Raw genomic sequence first — 18,134 nt, forward strand, 5'->3', positions numbered from 1 at the left:
AGGGCTGCGGGGAGGAGGGCTGGGAGCAGGGACAGTGTCGGGAGCTGGCACCACGGATGGGGCTGAGCCGTGGGGTTTGCCACCCTACACCGGCACAGCGCTATCCATGCGTGCCCTGCAGTAAGAACGATCCTGTGGCAGCACAACGAGCTGGGGACTGCGCTCGGGTGCGCGGATGGAGGCATGAGGACAGAGGTGGGAGGACAGAGGTGGGAGGCCAGGTAGCAGTCACGGGCTCACCGTGCCACCCCAGCACCCGCCGGCAGCCCGGCCCGAACCGACTCCCATTCCTTGCAAAAGCCGGCACAAGGTGAGCTTATGCAACGCCGTCTGGGGTGAAATATTTATCAGGCAGTTTAAAGGAGAAACAGGCAGGAGGCCAGGCAGAAAGAGGAGGGGAACAAGTGCACAAACATGGGAAGGAAGTGGCACATCCCTGGCTGCCACTGGGGTGGGGGCCATGGCCCCCCTGGGCCAGCTCCAGCCTGCCAGAGGGACCCTGGAGTCTCCAAGCATCCCTCCCCAGGGGGTCCCCAATGTCCCTTGCTCCCCAAGAAGGGAACGGTGTGTCGCAGAGGGGGTTGGAGCACTCAGGGTCAGGGCTGCCGCTTGCACCCAGCTTGTCCCCAGTGAGCAGGGATGTGGGGACCTTGGACTTCAGGCTGCAAACTGGTGCCAGCAGCTGCCTTCAGACAGGACCAAGAGGTGCTGGGGTGAATGGGGGAAGCTGGGAAGTCACTGGGAGCCTGCTGGTGCAGTGGATGCATAGACTGGTTTCACATCGGCCCCACGCTGCCTTCCTCCTCCCCGCACAGGAGCTGCAGCCGCGGGCACCCCTGTGCAAACGTTGCCCCAAAACCAGGGAGAAGGCAGGGGAGGGGGCCAGGCAGAAGAGGAGGTGAGTGGGGACAGAGACTGCCAGAGGACAGGGCTGCTAAAAGAAGCGATCCCCATCCAGACCCATCGCCCCATCCCGCTGGGGCATGGCCTCTTTGGAGGAGCAGAGGGTGGCATCCCATCCCATCCCATCCCATCCCATCCCATCCCACAGCTGGGAGTGCATGAAGTTGCAGGGAGTGGAAAAAACCCCCAAGGACCAAAGCAGTTCCTGCAACCCCAGGCAGTGACAGACCTGATCCTGCATTTCAAATTCAAAATGGAAAAAAAAGCCCACAAAATAACCCAAACCCCCTTGGTTTCTCAGGTTGGGGTCCCCACCACCCCTAATGCCCCCAGCCACCGGAGCGCAGCCGTGCATCAAAGGCCAGTCAGTAGAAACCTTTATTAAACACGAAGCTCAGAGGAACACAAGCTTGTTAAAAGGCAGTAAAAGTGAAAGTGCGTCTCCAGCCCAGCCCCGGGGGGCCCAGGGACCCCCTCTCTCCTCCCCTCCCAGCAGCAGTGGGCCAGAGAGGAGGAGACAGAGCCGAAAGGCTGAATGGCTGTGTGGGGAGGGGAAGAAAAGCCTGGAGACAGCATTGGGTCCTCGACCGCAGAGATGCACCACCCCACCCCCCTGAGACACCCCTGTGTCCCCCCAAAGGGGACACGCACGTGGTCCCAGGGCTGCCAGCCCCATCCCCGCTCCTGCAGCCTCCTGCCACTGCAGTGGCCTCGCCAGCAGCCCCGTTTTGGCCACTAGCAAAGCTGGGAAGGGCCAGCGAGTCCCTGGCAGGACCCTCCGTGTCCCCCCCTGCCAGCACCATCCCCCTGCTCCCTCCTGCCCCCCCATGTCCTGGGAGAGCTCCCACACACCATAAATAATAAATAAATACCCCACACTCAGCTGGACTGCAGGCAGCCTCCCACCCAGGGGGGGACAGCCCCGACCCAGCGCCCCCCACGTCTCCGCCACCCCCTTCCCAGCGTGACGAAACCTCTCAGCACCCCCACTCTGCTGCACGGCCCCCCCCCCCCCCAAACCCCCCCGGGAAATTAAACGCTGTCCCCAGGGGACAATAATAAATTAATCAAATCTATACACAGGACTGCTTAAAGCTCTGTAACGGGTGTCTCTGCCCTGGGCAGCCCCCCACCATAAACAGGGCCCTGCTGGGGGTCCCCCAAGATGGGACCCCCACCCTGGCATCCCCCTCATGGGGCTGGAGCCGCTGGCCCCCACCGGGCTGGGGCGGGGGGCTGGAGGGGTAAGAAGAAAGTATTGCAAAAATGGACAGGGAGAGGAGCTGTGGATGCTGCAGCCGGAGGGTCTGCCTGCCCTGCCTGCGAGGGCAGGAGCCCAGGGGTGCCCCCCCCGCCTGGCAGTTCCCCCGCGAGCATCCGGCCAGAGCCTCAGAAGTCCAAGGGCATGAAGTCCCTGAAGTCGCAGTCAAAGAGCTCGCTGATGCCCTCGCCCTCCTCCAGGCCAAAGTGGTAGTCCTGCGCCTGCGGCGGCGACAGGTTGATGAACTCGTCCGCCAAGAAACCCGAAAAATCCTCCCTGCTCTGCTCCAGGAGGGCATCCATGGAGGCCAGCGGCGAAAGGCTCACCTCCTCTGCCGGGGACTTGCCAGGCAGCGTGCTCGTCCCCGGCAGCAGTGTCTCTGCAGGGATGGGAAGCAGCCGTAAATCCCACAATACTTGCCAAAACCCCCAAAAAAACAGGTTTTGGCTATGCAGGATACCCTGCCTGCCCCCCTCCCTGCCTTGCTGAGCTGCCTGAGCATCACCCCAGCTCCTTGCTTGTGCCGGCAGCAGAGGGGCTCACAGCTGCAAACACAGCAACAGCCCCCGGTGAAAGGCACCGTGCCATCATGCCAGCCCCCCTGTCCCATGCCCCCCTGTCCCCAGCCCTGGCCGCCCACCTTGCTCTCCGGGCAGCAGTGGCATGTTCACGTCCTGGGCGGGATGCAGGAGCGGGGAGGCTCTGGGCTGCGACTGGCCAGGGGACGACTCCTCTGCGGGGGCTTTGAAGGGGCTCTTGACGGGGCTACAGACCCCCGAGCTGTCCTCGGGGCAGAGGAAGACATCGATGGGGCCCTGAGTGCTTCGCACAGAGACCTGGAAAGCCTGGGAAAAGGGGAGAGGAGTGAGACAAGGAGGCACAAGGATGCCTGGGGAGCCTGGGCTGGGCTTTGCTGAGGGCTGTGCAGACACGGGGAGCAGAGGGTAGCCCCAGCTCACCTCTGCTGGGTCCGAGACCTGCAGCTGGGTCTCAGGGGGGGCTTTGATAACCATCACCATTTGTTCCGAGGGGTCCACAATGCTGCGGAGATCCTGGCAGGTCACATAGGCTGCAGTGTGATGGGTCAAGGAGCAGACAGAGGGATGCTTTCACGTAGCAGCGGGGCAGGCAGTGAAACGCCCTGCCTGCAACGTGGCCAGGCTCACCCTGGGGCTCGACCGCTTCCCCCCCACCCAGCCAGCCCCATCCCGGCCCCGCACCGAAGGATATTGCTGGTTGGCGGGGTCCTCGGTCAGCAGGCGCAGCTGCACCGTGCACGTCTGGATGAGGTCGTCCAGCTGCCGCTCGGCCGCCTGCAGCTCCCGCAGCTCCTTCTCCAGCAGCCGGTGTCGGCCAGGGGCCCCCACAGTGGCCTGGCTGCCCCTGGGGAGCACCACCGCCGTCAGAGCCAAACCCCACAGCCCCCTGTGCCCCACACCATGACTGTCCCCATGCGCTGCGCCCACCTGCGCCAGGCCAAATCCCAACCCATACCCAGGGGATCAGCCTTGCGGGGATTTCCCAGTAGGGCACAGCCCCGGGTTCCCCTCTCTGAGCCTGGACGCAGCCCCCCACTCCCCAAGCTGGCTCGGGGACCCCAAGGGGGACCTGCAGCCGACACAGTGATACCAATGCTTGGGAGCCACTCGTGCTCAAGCACAGCCCTCGTCTGAGGCCATAGCCCATGTGAAGGAGGAGCTACCACTTGAGCCCCGAGCAGATGCTCCAGTGACACCATTCTTCGCTTCTCCATCCCAGCAAAACCCTGCTCCCCCCCGAGCCTGACCCAGGCAGCTTCCCCATCCCAGGGGACAGCCACAGCCCCACGAGCCCGGCCCAGGGACATACAGCCACTGGATGTTGTTCTTGGACTTCTTGGTGATGAGCTGGATGCCCTCCAGGACGTTGGTGATGTCGTAGATGCGTCTCTTCTGCACCTTCAGGACCTCAGCCGCCCAGTTGAGGTCCACCACGCCATCGGGCGACTGGCTCAGCAGCTCCAGGAAGCGCTTGGTGGTGAGGTTCAGCGAAGTTTCATAGCGGGACTTCTCCCCAGGAGACTTTGCCCCTGCCAGCCACCGAGGACAACCATGATTTAGCCACAAGGGAAACCCAGTGCTGGAGCTGAGAGGTCCCAAAACACCCCTCCACACTTGCAGGTGGCTCATGGACCAGGACCAGCACCCCAAAACCCATCTGCTTTCTCAGGGCAATGGGGTGAGCTCCCCACATCCTCCATGGGAAGGATGCTGCAGGACCTGGCATGGGCTCTGACACCCGTGCTCCGTTGTGACCGCAAGCTCGGTTGTGACACCGAGGTGCCAGGCAGGGCTCAGGGGGTAGATGACGGAGGGTCCAGGTGAGTCCGCCTGTCACACTGCACCGACACCGTGCCGGCAGCTACAGCTCCATCCCACAGGGAGGGTCGGAGCCAGAGTGGTGCCCAGCGGACGGGCAGGACAACTGTGCCACCAGCCCAGGGGACAGCAGCAAGGGCTGGAGAGAGATCTGCCAGAAACAGCCTCTCCAAAACAACGCAAAGGGATGGGGAGAAGCTGCCAGGGACGAGCCCAGAGGTGCGACCCAGGCCACGGGCAGCAGAGCGGGGCTGCTGAACCCCCTGCTCCAGGCTGGGCTGGCTCGGGGGGGTCAGAGGGAGCAGGGCGGGTACCTTTAGCAGGGTTCCTGGCCTTGCCCCGGCCCACTGGCAGGCTCTCCGCTATGTACTGGTGATCCGTCTCCAAGTTCAGCTTCCTCTTCACCTGCAAGGGATGGGGCTCCTCAGAGAGACGGCCACCACCGCGGCCCCGCTGTCCCCACAGCGCTGGCGACAGAGGGGGGCTGTGAGGGACCCCCAGAGAGATCCCCGCCGGGGGCTCAGCGCTGCGGGCTGTGGAAGCCCCCGCTCCCGGCAGGAAGGGACTGAGGGGAGCAGCTCCCTGACTGCCACGCATGACAGCGGGGACACGGGGGGGCTGGCCCAGCCGCGGGGGGCCCCGCCAGGCTGCGGAGAGCGCTCCAAAGCGGGCGTGGGCCGCGGGAGGGGGGGGGCAAAGCACGGCCCAGCACCCGGGCGTGCGGCTTCCGGAGCGGCAGCCGCGGAAGGGCCGGGCTCGGCAGGTGTGCTGCGTGGCACGGCACGGTATGGCACGGCCCGGCCCGGCCCTGCGTGGCACTGCACGGCTGCTACAGCATGGCCCAGCTGGGCATGGCGTGGTATAGAGCAGGGAACAGTATAGCGCGGCGTGGCACAGCCCGGCCCGGTGTACAGCCCGGCCCGCCGCCTTCCAGCATTGCACGGCCCGGTATATAGCCCGGCCCCGGCGGAGCCCGCAGGGTCCCGGGCTCCGCAGCCCCCGCCCCCGCGCCGCCCCCCTCCCCGTCCCGGTCCCGGGGGTTACCGGCGGGCGGCCCAGCGCGGGCCGGCGCGGCGCGGCGCCGGGGCGGGCGGGCTGCGGCGTAGCGAAGAGCAGGAGGTCGGCGTCGGGGTGGCCGCCGCCCGCGGGCTCCTCGGCGGCGGAGACGATGAGGAGGTGCGGGGAGGCGCTGCCCAGCAGCGCCGCCAGCCCCGCCGCGCCGCCCGCCGCCGCCGCCATGGCTCACATGGCCGCCGGGGCGGCGGGCGGCGCGGCGGGCAGGGCGCGGGCAGGGGCGCGGCCCATGCCGGGCGCGGGGCCGCTCCGCTGCGCTCGGCTCCGCGCCCGCCGCCGTATTGTTCGACGCGCCGGCCCCGCGCGCCTTTGCGCGCCAAATCCTTTTTGCCGCGAAAGCGGCGCGAGCCTCCCCGCCGCCCGCCCATTGGCTGCACTCGCCGCCGGGCGCCGCGGCGGGGGCGCGGGAGCGCCGTTCCATTGGTCACCACCGCCGAAGCGACGGGCGGTGCCGCTCGCCTATTGGTCGCGGACGGCGGCGCCGGACGCGCTGACAGGCGGCCAATCGGAGGCGCCGCGCCGAGGTAGGGGCCAATCGGGGGGCGGCTCGGGGACGCGGCAGGGGCGCCGCGTGGGTGCGGAGCGGGCGGGGCCGGGCCAGGGAGCGGCGGGGCGGCGGAGGGGGGGGACGGCGGCGGCCGCCGCCCCCGGGATTCCCGCTCCGAAGCATTCCCCCCCCCCCCGTGCTTTGCCCACCCGTGTTTGGGGTTTTATTTTTTTTAAGCCCCGGGAAAAGCTGCCCACGCAACCCCGGTGTGCACGGAGGGCTCGCTGTGCCCCGGGCCCGGGCTCCGGGTCGTGCCCCGTCGGGGTGACGGGCTTCCGGCTGCGGGCGCAGCTGCTGTCCGGCTGGCGGAGCAGGAGGAGGGCACTGGCACACATCCACGAGCAAAGTTCCTATCACCCTCCCACCCCCCCCGCGAACTCTGCCCACCCGTGGAGAAGAGAGGGTGGGTTTGGGGTCTGCCGGGTGTCCCAGGCTGCCCCCGGACGTGTCCCTTGTCATCAAGGGGTGCTCAGCCCTGCTGGGGTGCAGCCTTCGAGCCGGAGGCCTGCTGTTCCGTGGGGCAACGTTCTCCCTTGTGCCGCGTCCGTTAAAATGACAGAGGGTGGAAGGGGCGACTTCAGTGTTGTCCCATCTCCCACCTTCCAAAGCTGCCCCGAGGCCGTGGACGAGGCTGTTGGGCAAGTCTTCAGGCTTTGGGCTCTGAGACTGCTGGAGGGGGTCCAGCTCACCCAGAAAGATTGGGATGCTGCAATCTGCCCTCTCCCTTTGCCAGGAACACATTTTGTGTTTCCAAACACCCAACAGCTGTGGGTCTGGGCAGCTTCTTCAGCTCTAGTTGATAACCCCTTGTAGGGCAGCACGGAGAAAAAGCTCTGCTGGAAGCGAAATCCGCACTTGACCCTGCCGGCAGCTATCCGGCGGTGGGACTGTGCGGCCAAGGGCGAGGCAGGGGCAGAGGGGATGGCAGCCGGAGCCGGGAGTGGCCCCGCCACGCCGAAGGAGCTGATAGTCCACCCACGAGATGCGTCTGCTGCGTGCAGGATGCTGATAACCCTCCTGCTGCATGAGAAGGCAAAATTAAAAAGGAAAAAAAATATATACATCTTTGTAATAAAAAACTCCGCATTTAAAGAACAGACCTTTCCCAGGGCCCAGAGATGTTGAACCTCATGTGCAAAGTGTGGAGCGTGGGTCTAGCCAGGCACCCCAAACCCCTCTGAGCCAAGCCCAGGGTTTAACCCCTCTATGCCCCCGCCAAGCTGCCCCCCACATCCCTGGGAGGCCCTGTGGTCGAGCACAGTGGCCCCCAGCCCCTTGCTGCTACCGGGCAGGGCTGTGGGCCAGCGCTGGCTCCCGCCCCAGCCCCGCTGCCAACCCGGACCTGCCCAGGACGCAGGAGATGGGGTGTTTTTTCCACCAGTGCGTGGGATGCAGGAGGCATTCGCAGTGATGAGTTAACTCCTCTGCTGCGGGGCAGATTCTGACACGCAGTACTCCTGCGCTGGCCTAACAGGTTTCAGGCTTTAAAAGATTTTATGCTGGATACTTTGGCAGCGGCTACAATTCTGCTGTAGGACAGCCAGTGTGGAGCAGTGCCGTGATTTCCCCAGATCCTTACATCCTTAAATACACCAGTAACACGTTGCATGTCTGTGACCAATTGTATCACCTCTCCATGCCTCATTTCTTCATCAGCAACTAGCAAATAGGAATACTGCCTTGCTTAAAGGAAATTAATACAGTTAATTAACGCTTGGCCCTTCTAATATGCCAGGGCCTGCTCTCCAGAGCCCTTGCACTGCAATATCATCATTACTGTGAAGCGTAAGCAACAGTTAGACCAGACATTTGCACACAGTTAATGTTTCTTCCATACGGGGAGGGGGGGAAAGGCAACCCCAACGGCCAGGCGGGAGCGAATAGCTGCCGGCACTCTCCCCATCCCCGGGGAGCCTTGGCCAGGCGCTTCCTGGGGTAAGGCAGGGTTTGGGACGCAGCTGCTGCACCAGCTGCTCCCGCTCTGCTCACAAAGGCTGGGGTTTCCCCCCCCTAATTCATGCAGGAGCTTATTCGGGGGGAGCAGGCTGTGCTCTGCCCCACTCTCCCCCGAGCTGCCGTCCTGCCTGGCTGCGCTGCAACTTCTCCAAGGCTTTTAGCGCTGGCGGTGCTGAAAAAGGGCGGTTGCGAAGACAAATGAAAGGCAAATGCTGGTGGGAAAAGGAAGGGCAGGGGCTTTTCTTGCATGCATATGAGGGAGAGCAGATGAATCCTGTCTCCTGCACAGCTGCAGCCTTCTCCTGGCCTCGCCAGCCCTGCTAAGGAGTGGAGACGTGCTCCCAAGATTAGCTGTCTGGCGGGTGCTGAACAAAGATAAAAGTCCTGTCTCCACGGCCCCACTTGGTCTTGGAGATGATGAGGAAGGTTATTCATATACTTTGTACCCCAGCTGGATTTACCCCACAGCGGTCACTGAGTTCAGGTGGGTTTTGGCTGCCTTGCACGTCAGGACAGACTCAGGCCGAGGGGTGTCTGCTGGTCCCTGCACTGAAGGAAAAGCGCAGACCAGGGCTGCAGATGGAACTGGAGCTGGTACCTATGCTGCAAAATCATCTGCTGGAAAAAACCACTTTAAGATAGGACTGACATCAGTTTGAGGGTGTTAATTTGACTTCTCATGGGCCCGGACTGGACATTCCAGTATTACAGCAGCTACAAAGCAGGAAGTTTTGTCTTACCACTACTCAGCGCTCCCCTCTCAGAGACCTTCTGCTGGGGATCAGCACCTCCCTTACCTGCCCGTGCTGTAGGGAGCTCCTCACAGAGGGACTGCTTTATCTCCACCACCACATCTGTTACCTCTATGGCATATTCTCTCTGTAGCTCTTGGCTTGGAACAGGCAGCAAAATCATCTATGTACATCCTTGTTTTGTCTAACTATTTGTATATGTCCTTATTTTGCTTAGCTAACGGGAGCAGCAGGTTCAGAGTCGTGTCCAGTGACTTGTACCTGCACCCTGCTCTGGCAGATAGTCCTGCCGCAAGCTGTCTGCCCTGAAGAGGAGTATTTGGGCAAGGACCAGGCACCTAGACTGAAGCCAGGACTCCACACGTGAGCAGGGCAGTCACCCACAGAGCTTCCTCCAGCTGACTTCTCTTTGAATGGTTGCATGCTCTCTGCAACCACTCACGTGCATTCCTGGCGGAGTGCAAGGCACCAAGGAGCAATTTGCCCTGCAACCATGTTACCCCAGAAATACCTAATGGGACAGGTGGACTCTTTGCTAGCTGCAAAGCAAGAGCTGATCACGCTCTTTCCATTTACACTGCATTTGAGCATGTCCAGTTTGTACGTGCTACGAACCTCCCAGCCTAGCCCCGATTTGACTCACTTGATCTGAAGATACGGCTACGCTAAGCGATCCAAACAGCTACGGCATAGGAAAGTTCATGCTTCAAAAAAAAAAAAAAAGAAAAAAGGATGACAGCCATCCCAATTTGTCTTTGCAGATAGGATCCTTACCCGAGCTAGCCAGTGTTGCAGTAGTTAAATCTGGTGGTGTGGTCAAAGTAGCACTGGCTATTGCCTCCAAGCTGGTAACACGAGGGCACAACTGATGCCAAAAAAGCACTCTGTGCATGACTTCTCTACATATAGGACTAGTAATGTGCAATAATTAAGCATTACTTCATATATTTTAGCTTAATCATGATAACAGTAAAAAAAGACAAAAAATAGGTTTTTATTATTATTATAGAAAGCACAGTATTATAATATTCAAAGAGTGATTATACAGAAATAATCTGCAAATGAGTTTGGTGGAAAGTCTTGGACTGATGTACTACACCGACTGCACAAGAAGTCAATTCACAGTGGACAGAGCTACTTCAACCCCCCACTGCCCCCTTTTTCACACATTTAATACCAAAACCCAAGATATTCCTACAAACATTCTGATCAGCGTAATTACAAGTTACCTGAGTTTATGTTCTTAATTTTATTCTATGCTGTCAGAAAATCAGCGCCTAGATTACCCAGCGATTATGAACACAAAATATATACCAAAAGCAGAGGTAATAATACTTGTATCATAGAGCATTTAATTTGTTTTCCCCTTCCTCATCACCAGTCTCATAAGGACACGAGACAGATGAAAATTCTAAGTGAAGAAAAAAAGTCACCTCCTCCAACAATCTGGTATGAACACACAGGTTGAAAATTCAAGATTAGCACCCCTAAAATATTAACAGAGGCAGACAGACATTACGCTGGACAGCATTACGCCTTATTTTCTCTCCTCCCTTATCTGCTGGATTTCAAAACCAGCATCAGAAAACCGAACACATTCTGCTCAGGTTGGCACGATCCCAGAAGGCAAACACAACCTGACAAATGGGAAACAGCATGTGGCTCGGGGTATTAACCAAAGGTCGTATTTGTGCTGATGCAGTAAAAATGAGCTTGAGTCACAGCAGTTTCTTCTGTGTGAGGCTATCTGCATGGGGTTTTCTGGTTACTCCACTAGCACCAGCCGTCCACGACGGCTCCCAGCTGGCTGCGGAGCTTCGCGTGCACAGGGAACCCTCTGCAGTCACGGGGGTTCCCCATGGACACCTGGTTTTTTGGTCTACTTCAGCAGCCAGAGATCATCCCCGTACTTCCGTTCCCCACTCAGCTTGGTTTAAAGCAGAGCTTGAACTACTCTACCAGGGCAAGAAAGTCTCACAGCACCAATATCAAAGCTCTTCTGCAGCCTCTGCCTCCTGACCCAACTGTCCGGAGCAGGGGTGGTTATTGCCCAGACACACAGAGGGTAACCGGGACAAAGCATGCCATCAGGCTGCGAACACGGGTTCACACCTTCCAGCAGCCGTAAGCACTTCTCTGTGGCACTAACTGGACAAGCACAAGTTTTCCTTTCAGAAATATCCTACCCTTAACTGAAAGGATCAAGCACAGTACAGAAAACCTCACCAAAACCAAATGTCATGCGCCCATTTAATTTTCACCTTTGTTAAGCAATGTAATTGTCCCAGAAACGGTTCTTCAGCAATCCTGACAGCCAGCGCTAGCACACGAGCTGTCCTCCAAAGAGAAGTGAAGCACAGTGGGTATGCTAGGGCAGCATGCAGCGACAGTAAATAACCCTGAGCTTGCTTTGTTCTTTCATAAAAATAAATGATTAATAGCTCAGTATAGGCAGTCTGCTATTCAACGCTTGCTGAAAACTTTTGATCAGTTTGAATCATTAACCTTTAAAACTGCCTGTAAAAGAGGCTTAAAATCTGAAAGGAGCAGCATAATTTAAAAATAATAAATAACACTTCAATTTTATCCAGAAATCCTAATTTTTGATGAACTGAGCTAAGCATTGAGACACTCTGCTCCTCTTTAGAGGCATTCAGCATGTCACAGTCAGGTGCTAAGGAAGAAATAACAAGGTAAAATAAAGTTGATGTAGACAAACAAAACCACGTTCATCTTAAAATTCTAAACTGATCAGGGCTGGGGGGGAGAAAATGGCACTTCTTTGTGATTCTTAAGCATTTGGCTGATTCGCAGGTGGCTTCCCAACTGCCTCTTTATTTCTTTTGGTTTTAATGCTAATAAAAAAGGAACACAAACAGGAGACTCAATTCCCCACACAATGCACTGGGGGAGGGCAGGGAGTGTAACTTACTTATCCGAAAAGTCTGACTCAGACAAATTACTTCTAGTTCACTTCCTTACTACACGCCTGCATTGTTCCAACACCTCAGCAGCATAAGGGGTTCATCCCCAGTTATCTGGTCACAGAAACAGCAATGCGGACTAATGCCGTTAAAGAACTGTTCCAATTACTTCCATGAGGAAAGAAGTGACTTGCAGCTTAACGTCCTGCCCCCGCGCAGCAGGAAAACCAACCGTCCGCAAACGCCCAGCTAATGGCTGCTGCTGTACGGGACCCGCTCCTGGGATAAGCTGCAGTTCATCTTCCAGGGACGGCAGCTGGTTCCTGGATCTGCAGTACAGATGGTTGGAGGCTCGGGCACAATTTGCTTTGAAAGCGAGGTTGGTGATAGATTCCCAAGAGAAAAAGGGCATTTTGAACCAAGGACGACCGATGGCCACTGCTGCCAGGTTGATACTAGAAACTTGCTATTGGCTTGTTTTTGCCATCTAGAGGACAGAGATACTACAGTAGCATAAAAAGGACAGGACAGCTCGCTTGCACTTCACAGGGCCAGAGAAGTGCTTCACAAACACCCACATGGTTGCAGTGGTTGAACTACTAGCAGAAGAAAATTATTTCACCTCTAAGGAAATCACAAGCCTTTCTCAGAGAAAGGAAAGCCAGCTATAAATTAAAAAGGTTAAAAACTTCTTACAGACACAGCTCACATAACAAGCCTGCACCATCTTTTGCTGCGATAATTATACAAGGTCAAGGATTTGTGAGTCTAATGGTTTTAGGGAGACATTCTCAAGCCATAGCTGTCAGATTGTGGAAGCGTTTTCTGAAATCCCATCAAAGCTTGTAGGAATTCAGCAATACTAGCAGAATACTAACATTCTTATTTGGAACAATATTGAGGCTTCCGACATAAAAATAGAGCGAGACAGTTGTGCCGCTTCAGATATCCGGCAGTGGTGTAAATAAAGAGATGATGTTTATAAAGAAATCAGACCTCACCTGTAGCTTCAGTATTTTTTTCTGTACTTGAATCTCTAAGCTTATTCACACCAAACAAAATATTGAACTACAAAGAAACAAAATCAATTCCTAACTTCTATAACTTTCCCGGGGTCTATCTGATTAAATACTGATCAGTGTTCAAATTCAAGCATCCAGTACGGACCATAATACCAAACAGGTGAAGTTAAAAGTTGAAGGTACCATAGACAGTTATTATGGCAAAGCAGTATCTTGTCTTTTGGGCATGGGATGAGTACAAAGCAGCTTCTGCCTCTACGCTGTAACATCTCACAGTGAATGTAGACTCAGCGTTAGATTCAGTTCAAGAGCCAGAAGACTCCATTCCTACTCCACCTAAGCCATTCAGGACGGGATTCAATCCCAAACATCGCAGCAGCAGGCAGAATATGGGGAGGGGAACATTTCACTCTCCGTCTTGCTGACACAGAGTGGAAAAATAAAGAGCAAAGCAGCATTCAGAAGATGTGTAGTAGTAACAAAAGAGCCTAGGGAGGACAAGGAAAAATTACTTAAGAAGAAATTGAGAATTTTTTTCTTCTCAGAAGCTACCTGAACTTAAATGTACTGCTTTTGCCATATCATCGACTCGGACAAATTGCTAGGGCCTGGAGTGTAAAAAGACTGCAAAAGATGATGAACAACAGCATCAGTAGTATTATGAAACAACAAGGTCGCGTCAGGATGGAAAAGCAGATGGGTAGAGGGAGAGCAAACAAAATAGTCCCAACTGAGCGAAAAGGGAACGGTTAGCACAGGGAACTTAATGACTCTCTTTCAAATATCACCACATAAAACCAGTGTGTCAGGAATTATTTTAATGTGTATCATTAAGTGAATGGTATAGTGTTACATGGCAGTGTAAGTGCTTTGCACTATTAACAGTTTGATTTTATTAGTTTTAAAACAGTTTTTGTTCTTTCTCAGCTATCTAGTCAACCTTCTGTTAAAGCCCAGTGTGCGTTGCACTGTTCCTAGGCCTCAGCAGTGTATTTTTAAAAGGAAGATTCACTTGTATATCCATCCGTGGCCTCAACCTGGCTCAGCAACATGCCTGCACAAACCACAGGTATATTCAAGTTTGATTACAGCTAACACATGTCACTGCTGCAGAGGATAGATTCTGGACCTAAGAGAAACCCATGTGCTTATCTTCCACCAAAATAAAAGTGCTTGTTGAAAGTGTTGCTAGCTTCTACATATAAAGTACCCAGTGTGGTATCTGAGGGCGTGCAATGCACCCCAGCATGTTTTCAAGGGAGTCCGAGTTGCGTAACGGTTTTTGATATTTAGTTCAAAGGTTTTAAAAACTTTACAAATAAGTTTAAAATAATTACAGGGTATTAATTAGTGCACTCTGCAGAGGGACCGGTTCAGCCCAAGTGCATGAAAGAAACTGAGCACAAATCATCCTTCCAAACCTGATTTACCAGCCTTCCACCAGACAATCTTAACAGTTTTATTCTCAAACATCTTATTGTCTCCCTGAGGGAAAAACTGCAGAGAAACACTCTTAAGGAGCACACAACTGTCCATGTAATAGTTTAAAGAAGATTTCCAGTCATCCGCATAAATCAAGAAATTATGTCCCTGCTTTCAGACCTGAGCAGGTCCCCCACTCCCATCACACTACGGTAAGCACAGCAGCACAGAAAAACACGTCTGTCTTGCGAGCATTCAGACAATCCCTAGAACATTTTTTCATGATTAGACATACTCTCCACTTACTGTCAGGCTGTCATTTTATAAGTATATTTGGCTCTTTAAAAAATAAAAACACATACCTGTAGGCAAAATAAGGCCTCTTTTAAAAAAAGACTTATTTTAACTCAAGATTCCCAAGGCATTTTACTCTCACTGAGGACTGCAACAAGATTCTGTGGGGTATTTACTTGCTCTAAACAGAGCCAAGAGAAGACTGATCAGAACATTTTGGTCAGGACACAGAAAGCAACTGTGCCTGATAGATGTTAATTTAAAAAAAATCGCCAGTCAAGAGCAACAGAATAACCTTTTCCTTTAGCTGCTGGAAGGTACCATCCCATTCAAATGTGTTTTACAATGAACCACCTACTTGCTGTCTGTCCTTTTGTTATAAATGAGAAAGTCAGAAATGTCATGCCATACATTACTGTCATCATACAGGTAGGTCATGGAGGACTGCAGAGAAGGCTGCAGAGTTTGCCGGTGGTATTCAAAGAGCCAGAGAACTGTCCCCCATATCAGAGCAGCGACAAGGGGAAAAGGATCCTGCTTTGGCTGCGGGACATAGCCCTTTTCCACCGCCAGCCGAGACAAGCCGAACAGGATGCGAGACAGCAGGTACATAATGATCTGCATGAAGAAAAAACCCAAAGAACATTAGGTAAATAAACTGACCAGATATCCTAGCCAGGTTAAGTGATTTAGAAACAACAAGCCAAGCAAGAAGGACAGAAAAAGTTTACCCAACTTAACAGCAAACAGGCTGTAGGTTCACATATCAAGTAGTCTTTATAACTGGAGATGTTTGTGTCTTCTCTATGTCCTCAAAGTCTGCTGGTGCTCCAATTTAGTAATCAACAAGTTACACTTGATGCAATGCACCTTTGCAGTTGCACAACTTTTGTCTTTGCTCAGTCAATGCTACCTCAGATGCTGCTGCTGATAGAATAGTCACGAAGCAGCCCTGCTAACCTGCCAAGCAGACACAAACTTGATAGTCTGGATGCATCTTAAATCCAGACTGAAGGTAGGGACTTGCAGGGGATTGCGTAAGTAGAACACTTTTGATTAATCTCCATCTGTGTGTTTTACTGACTGATTGATCTGCGACTGTGCGTTAACAACCAGCTTTAAATCAAATGTCCCCTGAGCAGCTTTTGGCAGTTTCACCCGTTTAGGTAAGTGTAGCTCAGTAACTGACTGTGCTCTATACTCACAACATTCAAGCTGAAGGGTTTAGCCCCGCCAGTGGGCAGACTAGGGGCGCACACCGTCAGTTACGACAGCTCAGATGACAGGTGGGGTAACCCAACGGCTTTGGATTGCGTGACTGCCTGCCTTCCTAGGTACACAAGTGCAGCTCTGGAGGTAAACCTGGGCTTTTAGCTCTCAAGCTGCACACACTGTTCATGGAGGCACACAACCACCTCTAGGATTTGAGTGCAGAGCAACCAAAACCAGAACTTGTGCAAAGAGAAATACGATTAAAAAAATAACCACCAGAAACATGCCAGGCTATACCAACCACTTCCTGGCACATGATCATCCCTCTGTTGGGTTTTTTGTCAAGGAAACTTTCAACAAACGCATTTACCTGGCTGTTGATGGGATTGTTCTCACCAAACACTAGCCAACCTCCAATGCAGGCTGCAAAGAAAGAATGAAATGGAATTTTTTTCCCCTGTAGTCGGGACTGCAATGCCATCAGCCCCTTGTAGGTGAACACAAAATAGGCCAAGTTCCGGGAATGAGTGTACGTAGCCTGAGCAATCGATTTCAATTTCTCTCTTAAACTGAAGAAAAGAAACAGACAATTAGAAGAGCAAAAAGGCAATACCACTGCAGTCGCTCAGCCTAAGCACTACACCCGTCTGGCCTGCCCATCTAGACTGACAGCTCGGGCACCCCACAGAGTATCTGCTTTGTGAAGGAGGACAAATCCCTTCACCTCTGGCTAACTTGTCAGAATACATTCAACAGCTCTGCTTAGACTGTGGACTCTACTTTTGTCTAATTCTAGGAATAGTCAATGAGCCTTTTTGATTTTTTTCCATTATTTTTTGCCTAAGTGCAAACATCTGGCATAAACAGGGAAAGCCACAACGTGGACTGCTATAGCTTGGCTTCCCTTTTTTAAAGGGAGAGCAGAGTGCTGCTGTTTGCATCTGCTAATTTCTTCTCTGCCCACGGGTTCCATCAACCATTGCACAAGTGGTTGACCCCGATGAGCATGTGTATTTGCATATGTGTGTGCATACAAGTTGCCCTGTGTAGCTATAAGAACAACGGGCTATGACCACGGCTCATGTATCTTTCTGCTTTTTAAGCCCTCTGGAAACACAACAGATTGAACGCTTGAATGAAAGCATTCTAAGCAGTAACACAGAAATACAGAACTAGGGTTCGTACCTTCCACTCTTGAACAGGAAAGTCATCACCAGGGCATGCGGGGCACGAATTTTTGCCCCATAACTGCAAAAGTAAATAGATATTTCAGACTTTTTGTATTATACTATCAAATGATTGTATTTTTAGTCTATTGACAGCCAAAAGATGCTACTTAAGCAACTACGTCTTATTTTTAAGTCAGCCCAGTAGCAGCAGCACACGAAAACAGAAGGGGCTCAGGCCACAGGCTTAAACGAACGTGCACCCCAATAAGCCAGGCCCAAAGGGGACCCCAAAACCGGTTAAACCCCCGCTTATCGGGGAAGGAGACGGAAACGCCTCACCGCGCCGGAACCTCTACAACAGCCCCGGCCTCCTTACAGGAAAGGAGGGCACACGGCGGCCTTCCCGCGGCCCTCGGGGCGACTGGGCCCCGAGACACGCCCGCCGTCCCCCCCACCGGGCCCGGCGCCCCCTCCCGCCCCTCAGCCGCCCCCGCCGCACTCACACGGCCCCGTTGCGAAAGCCCTTGAGGACGGCGAGCGCGGCGTGGTAGCGGCGCTGCTGCAGGAGGGCGTTGGCGGCGCGGAGCAGAGCGCGGAGCGCATCCCCGCCGGCGGCGGCCATGGCGCACCTCCCGCCGGGACCGGCGTCCGCGACCGGCAGCGCACGCTTCCGGGGGCGGGGCCCCACCCGCCGCACGCATAGGCTCTGCCGGCTGTCCATCGGCGCTCTTGGCCAATAGGCGGCACCACCTTCACCGCTCATTGGTGAGGAGCGTCTGTCCTACAGCCAATGGGAAGCGCGCGGAGCGTCCCGCCCACGCCCTCCCGCTGAGGGCGGCGGCGGGGCAGAGCTCACCGCTGTCGGCCCCGCGGGGCGGCCCGGCCCGGCCCGGCGCAGGTCATGGGGCCGGGGGCGCGGCCCTCCCGCGGCAGAGGCGCGGGGCGGAGGCTCCGCGGGCCCTCGCGGGCGCCGCGCCGGGAGCGCGAGCGGGGCAGGTGCGGCCGCCGGGCGGTTCCCGCCCTTCTCGGCGGGGCCCGGACTCCGCGGATCCCCGGGGCGCTGCCAGAGGCGCCGCTCCGCCGCGGCCCAAGTTAAACGCGAGACCCCCGCCAGGCCCGGCCGCCCACGCGGGGGTGTCGCTGCCCAGAGCAGCGGGCCAGCCCCCGGGCCGCCCCCTCCCGCCCCTCCCGCCCTCCCCGGGCCCTGTCGCGGGCGGGGGGCGCCCCCTGGCGGCGGGCGG

At 55.5% G+C, this 18,134-nt stretch overlaps 2 protein-coding genes across 2 annotated transcripts; both read right to left on the reverse strand.

Annotated features, from left to right (window-relative positions):
- Positions 1-1,992: 1,992 nt before the first annotated feature.
- E2F1 (E2F transcription factor 1) lies at positions 1,993-5,760 on the reverse strand. The gene is made up of 7 exons (XM_059827426.1): positions 5,566-5,760; positions 4,836-4,926; positions 4,013-4,232; positions 3,395-3,547; positions 3,124-3,238; positions 2,805-3,009; positions 1,993-2,543 (listed from the first exon to the last, which is right to left on the reverse strand). The coding sequence occupies exons 1-7, from the start codon at positions 5,758-5,760 to the stop codon at positions 2,293-2,295; spliced, it is 1,230 nt and encodes a 409-aa protein (XP_059683409.1). The 3' UTR covers positions 1,993-2,292.
- A 4,439-nt stretch (positions 5,761-10,199) lies between these two features.
- On the reverse strand, positions 10,200-17,515 carry PXMP4 (peroxisomal membrane protein 4). The gene is made up of 4 exons (XM_059827427.1): positions 17,397-17,515; positions 16,910-16,972; positions 16,095-16,293; positions 10,200-15,130 (listed from the first exon to the last, which is right to left on the reverse strand). Exons 1-4 carry the CDS (start codon positions 17,513-17,515, stop codon positions 14,867-14,869), a joined length of 645 nt encoding a protein of 214 aa, XP_059683410.1. The 3' UTR covers positions 10,200-14,866.
- Positions 17,516-18,134: the final 619 nt, after the last annotated feature.

Source organism: Gavia stellata, chromosome 20, assembly GCF_030936135.1.
Source record: "Gavia stellata isolate bGavSte3 chromosome 20, bGavSte3.hap2, whole genome shotgun sequence".
In the NCBI taxonomy this organism is placed as follows: Eukaryota; Metazoa; Chordata; class Aves; order Gaviiformes; family Gaviidae; genus Gavia; species Gavia stellata.

Bases quoted from the DNA above. Each gene is read 5' to 3' on its own strand.
- PXMP4 (XM_059827427.1), bottom strand. From the start codon at position 17,515: ATGGCCGCCGCCGGCGGGGATGCGCTCCGCGCTCTGCTCCGCGCCGCC. The intron at 16,973-17,396 runs GTGAGTGCGGCG...TTACTTTTGCAG, and splicing joins GGCTTTCGCAACGGGGCCGT to TTATGGGGCAAAAATTCGTG. The intron at 16,294-16,909 runs GTACGAACCCTA...TCTTTTCTTCAG, and splicing joins TTCCTGTTCAAGAGTGGAAG to TTTAAGAGAGAAATTGAAAT.
- E2F1 (XM_059827426.1), bottom strand. From the start codon at position 5,760: ATGGCGGCGGCGGCGGGCGGCGCGGCGGGGCTGGCGGCGCTGCTGGGC. The intron at 4,233-4,835 runs GTACCCGCCCTG...GGTGGCTGGCAG, and splicing joins GGCCAGGAACCCTGCTAAAG to GGGCAAAGTCTCCTGGGGAG. The intron at 2,544-2,804 runs GTGGGCGGCCAG...CCATCCCTGCAG, and splicing joins ACTGCTGCCCGGAGAGCAAG to AGACACTGCTGCCGGGGACG.